The sequence below is a fragment of the Arachis duranensis genome, chromosome 10 (genome assembly GCF_000817695.3).
Source record: "Arachis duranensis cultivar V14167 chromosome 10, aradu.V14167.gnm2.J7QH, whole genome shotgun sequence".
Taxonomy (NCBI): Eukaryota; Viridiplantae; Streptophyta; class Magnoliopsida; order Fabales; family Fabaceae; genus Arachis; species Arachis duranensis.
The window spans coordinates 85,176,522-85,186,955 of NC_029781.3; the positions used below are offsets into that span (position 1 = coordinate 85,176,522).

At 34.9% G+C, this 10,434-nt stretch overlaps 1 protein-coding gene across 4 annotated transcripts; it reads right to left on the bottom strand.

The window, feature by feature from the left end:
• LOC107470573 (replication factor C subunit 2) lies at window positions 1-10,427 on the bottom strand. 4 transcript variants are annotated; one of them, XM_052255487.1, is made up of 15 exons: window positions 10,019-10,427; window positions 6,961-7,066; window positions 6,401-6,457; window positions 3,659-3,827; window positions 3,480-3,558; window positions 3,290-3,369; window positions 2,958-3,080; window positions 2,770-2,839; window positions 2,589-2,662; window positions 2,155-2,275; window positions 2,002-2,064; window positions 1,134-1,193; window positions 595-720; window positions 408-488; window positions 1-250 (listed from the first exon to the last, which is right to left on the bottom strand). In XM_052255487.1, the coding sequence occupies exons 4-15, from the start codon at window positions 3,700-3,702 to the stop codon at window positions 146-148; spliced, it is 1,026 nt and encodes a 341-aa protein (XP_052111447.1). In that variant the 5' UTR covers window positions 3,703-3,827; window positions 6,401-6,457; window positions 6,961-7,066; window positions 10,019-10,427; the 3' UTR covers window positions 1-145. The 4 variants fall into 4 exon arrangements, with proteins under 4 accessions (XP_052111447.1, XP_020989836.1, XP_052111445.1 ...); XM_021134177.2 differs by lacking the exon at window positions 6,401-6,457; XM_052255485.1 differs by lacking the exon at window positions 6,401-6,457 and having other exon boundaries at window positions 9,986-10,427.
• Window positions 10,428-10,434: the final 7 nt, after the last annotated feature.

The following is a 10,434-nucleotide window of genomic DNA, read 5'->3' on the forward strand; positions in this document are numbered from 1 at the left end:
TTTTGTACACAAGGGATATCATATAATAAATGTTAGGAATGAACTATTCAAAACAAGTAAAAAACCGAGTCCAAATCTAGTTTAGTTTCATAATATTGATCCTCGAATTGACCCTTCTAGATTTAACCAGCTATCTATCATATATCTAACTCCCATAAGCAAATCCTTCCGGCATGTTACAAAAAGCTTGCATTGTAGTGCTGACTGTGTCAAGAAGCTGCAAGTATTCATCAGCACCATCAACCAGACACTGCAATTCCACGAGCAACTAGTGAGGAATCGTAAGCATCACACAATAACAATGATGCATTTGAGTAAAATTTTGAAGTTCTTACAAAGGTAACAGAAAAATATTATGTGGTATTAGTGTATAATTTCTGAAAGCAAAAGGTCATTTTGTAAGTAACCTTATCTGCTTCTCCCAGCTTCTTGGCAATTCTTGCTTTCTGTTCATCTGATATGTCATCTTCAAGAATGGCCTCAAATAACTGAAAGAATCAAATTGATTCGTGGAATTAGGATTTACTGGAATAGTTAACGGTAAGTAAAGTTATTGACAAAAGAGTTGTCAAAATAAACTGGCAGAAACAAGACCTGAGTTAGTATCTGAGAGGCTGGATATCCCTCTGCAATGAAATTGTTTACTTCCTTGTTGGCTGAATCAAAATTTCCACTTTTGCATGCTTTCAGAATTGCCTCCACTACCTCTGCTGGAACAACCTGATAGATTGGGATTTTAGAAATAACACAAAACATCATGTTGAAATTTGAAAATTAGTTACTCCTGTAGAATAATAAACACAACAAAATATATATACAGGAAGGCACTTCAAGCAATAGACGTAGATAACCTATGTTTCACAAAATGGCATGAATTGCAATTTCAGAGATGTTTGATATCAATATCAAGTCATAATCCTGTTCATTTTATCCATGCTATAAAAAAAGCAAGGATCAAATCCCTTGCCCTTCGGCAAATAATTATGTCAATATTAAATATCAAGGTGCATGATCAAGCTTCCATACACTATACGAAATAATACATGTAGACAACTTCCATTTAATATCTATATTTTCTTTTTATACAGAGACAGAACAAGCCAAATGAAATTAGGGCCTCTGCCACAACATACCCCAGATACTGAAATCAGGTCCTCTGAAGAAATGGAAGATCCAAATAATCGGGCCGCTGACTGCAAAATTAATAATAGGTTATTTGAGAAATAGATGCTATTTACTCAATCATGGTCATTAATGTTTCAGAGATTGATCATCACAAGAAAGCAGGAAAAAGAATGTAAAACCTTAGAAGTTAGAACAAACAACACATTTACTTTCAAGACAGCCTTGATTTGAGAAACAAATTATCATAGCAAAATTTCTGTACAGCTACATTGCATAAGAGAAGTCCATTTTATTCAACAAATTTGTTGAAGCAGGGGGAAGAAAAAAGTGAAAGAGAAACCTACAAGGAACCAATTGGAGACTCCTTTGAAAATTAGTGTTCAACAGATGAATATGGCTGCAAAGAAATGATCATAAAACTCTCCTCTATTATCAGCCTGGTACTTTCAGTCTTGTGGACTCTCATTATATCTTTCCACTAAATCCTCTTATTGAGGATTATAAGTTATTATTAAATAAAAATAAACATACCCATAATTAAAATGGTCTTTCATTGTAATTTACCAAAAATAATAATCTTATTTAATAATAGCTATCTATTAAATTCATGAATAATTTGATGGTTACAAGTGAGTTGGTAGTGTCAAGATTGAACCATAACCAATTAAGATATAAAGATGTATACATACACAACTTATTCTGAAAAACTGGTTCTATTAAACAAATAATGAATAAAAATTAGAATAAAAACAAACATTATGGAAAACAATTAAAATAAGTGAAATATGTTTTAATGGATGGAAGAAAATAGGAAAAGAGAAACTTACATGAATAAAGAGTAAACACAAGCTATAATAATAGGGGAACATCTCTCACCTGCAAGTATGTGATAGCCCGACGAAGATCTCCTTGAGAGATAGAACTCAGGGTTGAAAGAGCCTATGGAAGCAAATGCACATAAAGTACTTCAATAAATTTCAACATAAACTCTATGAAATCTATCGCAATGAGACTACTTAGGTTCCCCACCTTAGCATCAAGATTGAGTCCTTCTTCATTGCAAATGTACAGTATTCGGTTGCTCATGATCTCTTCTGACAATGGCTTGAACCTGAATTTTGCACACCTTGAAGCCAGTGGTTCTATGATCCTACAAAAAATTTATAGTTTTTTATTATACACAATCAATGGGTCACACATTCTAGATCAAGACACACAAATTACAAAGAAGAAATATCTTAGTTTTTATGAAAGATACATTATCTAAATGGTGCATACCAACAAGAAAAAAGATCGTTGTATCATTTGAATGAAATGTGGAAAAAAATTGATTTAAACAATAGCAGTTATGTTAAATTATATATTAATTATGGCCACATTAAGTCTCCTTGGTTCCTTGATGATGATACATATAAAATACCAACAAGATTAATCAGAAAATGGTAACATGGAAGATAATATACCTGCTGATGTAGTTGCATATGAAAAAGAACCGAGTAACTTTAGAGTAAGTTTCCATTGTTCGCCTTAGGGCATTCTGTGCAGCAAATAGGTGATGTGAAAAGTGAAACTAGTAACCACAGACACTTATGTGACAATTAAAGTTAGAAAATTAAAAAAATAAATGTAAATACGCAAACATGCCTGAGCATCTTCAGTCATTGAATCTGCCTCATCCAAGACAATAATCTTATATGGTGGACAAGGATAACCACTGAAATATCGAAACACCAAGGAACAATTAGGAAGGCATACACACCAAACCGACAAAATGTACCATTGTAAGAACAAGACAGCCTCAAATCTAAAGAACAAAATCAGGTCTAGCATACCCCTTGCGCTGAGTAGTACCAACGGCGACGGCTGCGAAATCCTTTATCTTGGTGCGAACAACATTAATCCCACGGTCATCACTTGCATTGAGCTCCAGCACCCTAGACTTGTAAAGCTCAGGCCTGTGGAAAACAAGCAATACATTACACAACATAGTTGTCACTTGTCACACATTAAAGATACTACCTTTAAACATACCAATTCACAGAACAAACAAGACCGAAATATTTTCAACAATAAAAGTTTCCTCTTCACAGAACATAAAACCCTAAGCAACAAAACAGCAAGTACGAATAAGAAGAGCTGGAATTAGAGTGAGATAAGGGCATACCCGAAAAGCTGGTGAGCTATTGCAAGAGCAGTGGTTGTTTTTCCGGTGCCGGGGGGTCCATAGAAGAGCATGTGGGGGCACTGCAATGCAAAAATGGAAAAAATATTCATAACCAATAAATAGAATAACCAATGGTTTGAATACGTAGAAAAAAATGGGCAAATAAAAAGAAGAGGAAGAAAAGGATTACGCTTCCAGTTTCGAGAGTGTTGGTGAGGACACGAACAACTTCGTCTTGGTGAGCTACGTCTTTCACTTGTTTTGGTCGGCTGATACAAAACAAATTGTGAGTTAAAACATATCAAAGTCCAGTTTTTCTTTTTCTCCCACAAATTGTGAAGAAGAAGAAGAAGAGTGAGAAATTTGTACTATTTTTCGACCCAAGGCTGAGAGGATTGCATGATTGGCGCCATTTTTTTTCTCTTTCAGTGTTCTCTTCGCAGTTGGCACTCCACTCCACTGCACTCTGCTTGTCTAGCTGCTATATACGTAGAGCTCTTTTCCCGCTACTTTGTCGCGTATAAACGCACCGTTTCGTCTGCAAAACCCAACTTACTATGGATTAGCCCAAGAAAAATGGGCCACTAGCCCCTACCAAAAACATAAAGAAAGAACCAGAGTTATGACCAAAAACCCAATACACAAGAGACCAATATTATTTCAGTTTCTTTATTTAAAAATAAATAAATATATAATGACCAAAATAAATAAATATATAAAATTGAAAATTCAATTTTTTTTGTCCAAAAAATATAAATAACAAAAAATTATTAACTTTGGATTTATGTGTTGAATCTTAAATTTGTTTTGGAGGGAGATATTATTATTAAATCCAAATAATTAACTTTCTTTTTGGAGAGAGATATTATTCTTGTAATGCTAATAATAAATTATGTGCAAATAAAAAATCAGTTGTCAAATATTTTGTGCATGTTTAACTTATTTTTAATATAGTCACAAAAAAAAACTCATTTTTAATATACAACTAATATAGTTGAATTTTAATGGATCAAGCATTCACTGTTAATTTAGAATGTATTTGTTATACTTCGAATATGTATCTTCATCTTTATAAGGGGAAAAAGTATTGTTCAGACGTTGATTCGTCCCAATAATTAACCATGACGATTATATGAACGCAAAATTGGCAACATATGAGCGCCAATTTGGACTAATACTTGCAATCCCACGTGTGACTATGGTGTGTGGCAACTTTTAGTAGGAAAGGATCGAATCCTCCACCTTTCATTTTATGTTGATGATTTGTGATATGATCATGTATAAGTGCAACTGGAATTTCTATAAAGTGTAAATTACAAAATATAAATGATTACCTATACCAATTGATTCTGGGGATGATTTTGTTGAAGCAAATTAAATAAAGGGAGATTTAGGAAAAAAAAAATTAAAGGTAGGTAAAACTTTGGAGAGAAAACACTTCTAGCATTTTACCCAAAAAAAAAAAAAACACTTCTAGCAATAGTCAAATAAGCAATAAAAAGAGCAACATCATGATATTTGCATATAGAAGTAAAGTGTTCGTTTGTTATGATTTACCAAAATAACTCAACTACATTCTAGAGAATAACTAGAAATATACAAACAAGGAGGGTAACTTTTCAAAACGCAAAGTCACAATAAGAAACTCAACAAAGATAACCTTAACCTTCCTTTTAAGGAAATAATTTGTGTTATAATAAACTCAAACGATAGTTTGAGTTAAAAAATGTTCTCTTATCAAATTATAATTGATCATTGGTTTAATGTCCTAAATCATAATTAACAAAAAAAAACCCTTGTTTTATTGATTTAAATGTCAGAGGAGATCAAGAAATAATGTTATAATTGACAATACATGAATCTTCTAGGCATTGGTTTTATGTCATCTTTTTCGTGAAGTACAATTTTTTTTTTGCCCAAAGGTAAAAAACCTATGAAAGACACTGAAAAATAACACACACAAACCTAGCTAGCAGTCATTTGATGGGGGCATAAGAAAACTCATTCCCTTCATAGTGAAACATGGAGTTGAGCAACAACTGTTATCAAATCACTGTTAGCTTGGGAGTTGGGAATGTTGATAAGAACCCTTGCACTCTAAAACGGTAAAACCTAAAGTGATAGAATTTACTAATCTGATGCATCCTCTAAAACCTAAAGTGATGGTGCTATGTAATTATTCAGCACTAAAACATAATCCCTACCTGAACTAAAAAGTAGAGGAACCAAGAAATAAAAGAACAAGAAGCTACCAGCAAAGCAAAGGCCCTAACCCAGCCCTAAACCGATGAAATCTTATCATTTCCGGGCCACAACTATGAGACCTGACAATTTTCTTCATATAATGACAGTTCTGAATTATGTTATTAAGGTCCAAATTTAGTACAACAACTGATCAAAGGAAAGCAAGCAATTTCAAGGGAAATAGCCTATAAAGATGCAGCAAATCCTTTTACACAGTGCGCTTATTACAAATTGTTAGGCATTTGAAATGCTGTATGTCCAAGATCCAAAAAGGATCAAAAGATAAACCAAGAACATTACATTGTGTTTAATGAAGCTGGATCAGTGAGCCTAAATGACAAGCAAAACAGAAGCAAACTATAAGGCCTTCCTCCTTCCATTTGTCTTTTAATTACACTCAAATGACAAGCAAATCAGAAACATACTAAGGCTCCAACATGCTAATTAGTTCATTCTTAGTAACAAGGTTTAATCACGCACAACCAAATTAAGGTTCTATTTGGGCAGAATAGAGCACAAAGATAAAAGAGATATAGCGTTGAATTTAATTAGTTTAATCACACACTGTATTTTCATCTCAAAGAGGCAAAACCAAAACTACTCTAATAAAATCAAGGTTCTGAGAACCGGACCAGTCATCGAACCGCTTTAATCATTGGTTCGTTGGTCCAACCAGTCTAGAACCTCTCTGGTCATTGGTTTACTGGTCCAACCGGTCTAACAGTGGTTCAACCAGAAAAACCATTTCAGAATAAAATAATAAATAAATTATAAATAAACATCCTAGAATATAGAAGCAGCTTGTGAGTGACTATTGAAAGAAATGCCAATTCAAATAGTACAAAGTGTGAAGATATCAGATAATACCATGATATATCAAAAGAAACCCAATAAACAACACTATAATCGCTGTTCCAAGAAGTCCTGAGAGAATGCAAAGCTAAATTAAATGAGTAAATTCAGAAAGTAACATTTCAAAGAAAGATAACAAGTATATCAATACTCAATACTTTATTATCCTATTCCGCAACATATGCAAGCTATAATGTACAAAATACTTCGTTTCTACTCAAATATCTGTACCATAGGCGTATCTGCATCATATACTATTAAATTAAACTTCCTAATTGTGACTATAGTTTTGATAAAATGGCCGTATTTACATATTCCTATTTGTGCAACACGGAAGGCAAGACTAGCTAGCAACAAGAAACTAGTATAACTTGATAAACAACAATGATAAAGCCATGAAGAGATTCTATTAGTTCCTACTAAACGAAACAATTAGATCAAAACTAAGGGTGAATTTTCAGTATTAAGAAATCAACGGTCTCTTGAATCTCCAATTCAGTTATGCCAGTAATCCAAAGAGTTGACTAACTATACAATGAACGAGTGCAGAAATAGAAGGAAAGATGAAGAGGTACCAGAGGGCAGAAAAAGAGTTAGTTTTCTTGTTCCTGCAAGTGTGAGCACGTGCTGATGCTGCGGAAATCCTTTTGCTGGTTCAGATTGCCATTTTCCTTCTCACTTCTGGTAAAGAACATTGACAATTGAGAAAGATGATCAACACAATGCAAGTGAAGAGTGAAGAGTGAAGAGTGAACATTGACAATTGAGAAAGATGATCAACACAATGCAAGTGAAGAGTGAAGAGTGAAGAGTGAACATTGGCTCTAGTCACTGGTTCACTGGTTTATTGGTCCAACCGGTCTAACCGGTAGTTCAACTGAAAAAACCGTTTTAGAATAAAATAATAAATAAATTATAATTAAACACCCTAAAATATAATTATAGTCTAATATACATCTTACAAGATCAAAAGTACATCAGCAACCCTAAAACAGCAACACCAGTATATTATCGAATAGCAACAATGAAACAGCAACACATTATAAAACACTAAAACAGCAACACCAGTACATTATCAAAATACTAAAACAGCAACACCAATACATTAGCAACATCATTCAGCAAGGCAGTGATGACACTAAACTAAACACTAAAAACAGCAAAATCAGTACATTATACTACATATCAGAAGTTCAAAACAGTGCATTCAGTAACCAGGCATTAACATTAGCAAGGAAGTGATGACACTAAATTAAACAGAGCATTAGCAAGGCAGTGATGAGTGATGACACTAAATTAAACACTAAAAACAGCAAAATCATTACATTATACAACATATCAAAGGTTCAAAACAGAGGATTCAGTAACCAAGCATTAGCATTAGCAAGGCAGTGATGACACTAAATTAAACAGACCATTAGCAAGGAAGTGATATACTAAATTAAACACTAAAAACAACAAAATCAGTACATTATACAACATATCAAAAGTTCAAAATAGAGCATTCAGGCACCAAGCATTAGCATTAGATTAGATTAGCAAGGCAGTGATGACACTAAATTAAATAGGCAAATTATTTTTTCAATGAATAAAAAGAGCAACTAATTATGGAAGAGAAAAAGAACATGAATATATGATTACATGAAATGAAATGAGGAAACAATTGAACTGATAAGAAGAAATTGTGATAGATGAGGGATTTTTGAAAGAGAAAAGAGAGTGAATAGCAGCAGATCAGGCTGCATTGATTTGCAGTGCATAAGTTAAAATCTTAAAATATCTTTCAAATTTAAAATCAGAGATATCCATAGACTCAAGTCTGCAGGTTCCATTAATAAAAATTGAAAATTGAACAGATATTATTTGTTGGTAAAGCTCCTTTTATGGTTGGCTCATAACTATCAGGTTCTGGAAACATTACTTCTTGCTTCAAGATTTCAGGATGCCAGCAATCAACATCTTCAGAGATACTAAACATACAGGAACCAGAAATCAAATAGTCATTAAAAAATAACATGAAAAACAGCAACTCAGAAAACAAATAGCACAAGAAAAAAATAGCAACAATCAAGAACAATAAGAATAAATACAGCAGTGAACAAACATCACCAATCAAAACCATCAAGAACAAACAGCAACAATCAGCAACAACAATAAACACAACGCTGAACAATTAAATAAAAAAATACATCTGAACAACAAAAACAGTTCCATAATTACTGTAAAATAAAATAATCTAAATTGATCATAACAGAAAAACATAAGAAAATCATTACTCATACCAGGAACAGCTCAATAATGTTCAATAATATTCATTACTCATCATCAGTAATAAAAACAAGTCTGCAATTAAATCATTGATCATGAACGAACAAACTAAATCAAATTGTAAACCTAAGAAAACTCAACAGATAAGCAAGAAATTACTTAAAAAAAAAACCATGAACAACACAGAGATTCAGCATTTCAGATGAGGGAGAGGGAGCTCGGATCAGGGCTGAGTACTGGCGTAAGCTCAGCCAAAACAGAGGCCGAAGCGTGGTGATAACAGCAGGCTGGAGCAAAAATAAGGGCTTGAGGCAAGCTCGACCAAGCGATGAAGAGGGAGCACCGCGGCGGAAGCACGGCGATACAGAGGCGGCGGAAGCACGGCGATACAGAGGCGGAAGCTCAAAACTGACGGGAAAGCGAGGCGAGCAGACGCGTTTCGACGACCATGGGTGCAGTGCGAACGGCAGCGGTCGTGCGGTGGCGGTGACACAGCTTGAAGAAGAAAGTGGCATTGGAGGCTAGGTTTTGTTGAGAGAAGGAAGCAGATGCGGTGAGTGAGAGAGACAGAGAGGGAGTGGGTCAGGAGGGTGTTTTATTTATTTTTTTTTCGACCGGCCAGGTCCCGGCCAGGTCAGCGGTTCAATAGCGATTTTTAAATTAACGGTTTTAAGCAAGGTTGCGAGAACCGAACCGGTAAAGTAACTGGTTCACCGGTTCATTGGTTCGACCAGAGTTCGACCGGTTTAATTAAATATTAATTAAAAATTTAATATATAGTTTCAAATATTTAAATTTGATCATTTCTAACCTAATAAAATTCAAAATTTCACCTAATGTTCTACACCAAAAAAATATTAACAAAATTCAACTACCCACAGGAACTAATTATCACTAATTAGTAATCATCAGAAAATCAGCAACAGCATCATCCTCATTTCAGAAAATCAGCATTTCAGAATAAGCAAACATCAACAAAATCAATATTATTAACTCAGCAACCTAGAATTAAATCCAGTAACTCACAACTAAATCCAACTCCAATTCAGAATTAAACAAAGCCACTGATCATCACTAATCAGTAATCATCGGAAAATTAACAACAAGCCAACAACATATCAGTAACAACATCATCATCATCATCATTTTAGAAAATCATTCTAGAATCATAAATCAACAATCAACAGGATTATTCCAGTTTCATAAAATAAGAGACTATGTACTCATTCACAATTTTAGAAATAATGAAAATTTTGATGCCAAATGTAATTATATTTGTCTTAAATCAGTCTGCTTTCGAGTGAAGTGATTTGCAAATATGAAGATTGGGACCTGCATCAACACTCAGAGAGTCAGAGTGCTTACTGCTTCCCGGCGGCGAGGAGGAAGGGGAGTGACGGCGACCACAAAGGAGACGGCCACACCGGGGAACACAGAGAGAGAGAGAGAGAGAGAGAGCGCTTGAACAGAGGAGACGGCGACGGCCACAGAGCTTCCACACGACGGCGAGGGAGCTTCCTACAACGGCGACACAGCTTCCTAGGACGGTGACGGAGCTTCCTACGACGGCGACACAGCTCTTGCGACGGCGACGGAGCTTCCACGGCACGACACCGGCGAACAGAGAGAAAGCACACTCGAGCAGAGGAGAGGAGATCCAGTGTCTGTGGGTTCCGCGGGGCTGTGGGGCTGCGGTGGTTGCGGTGGGTGCGGCGGCTAGTCCGCTAGGGTTTCTGTCTGTTCTTTCAACTTTGATTTTTTGAGAGAGAGATGATAAGAGT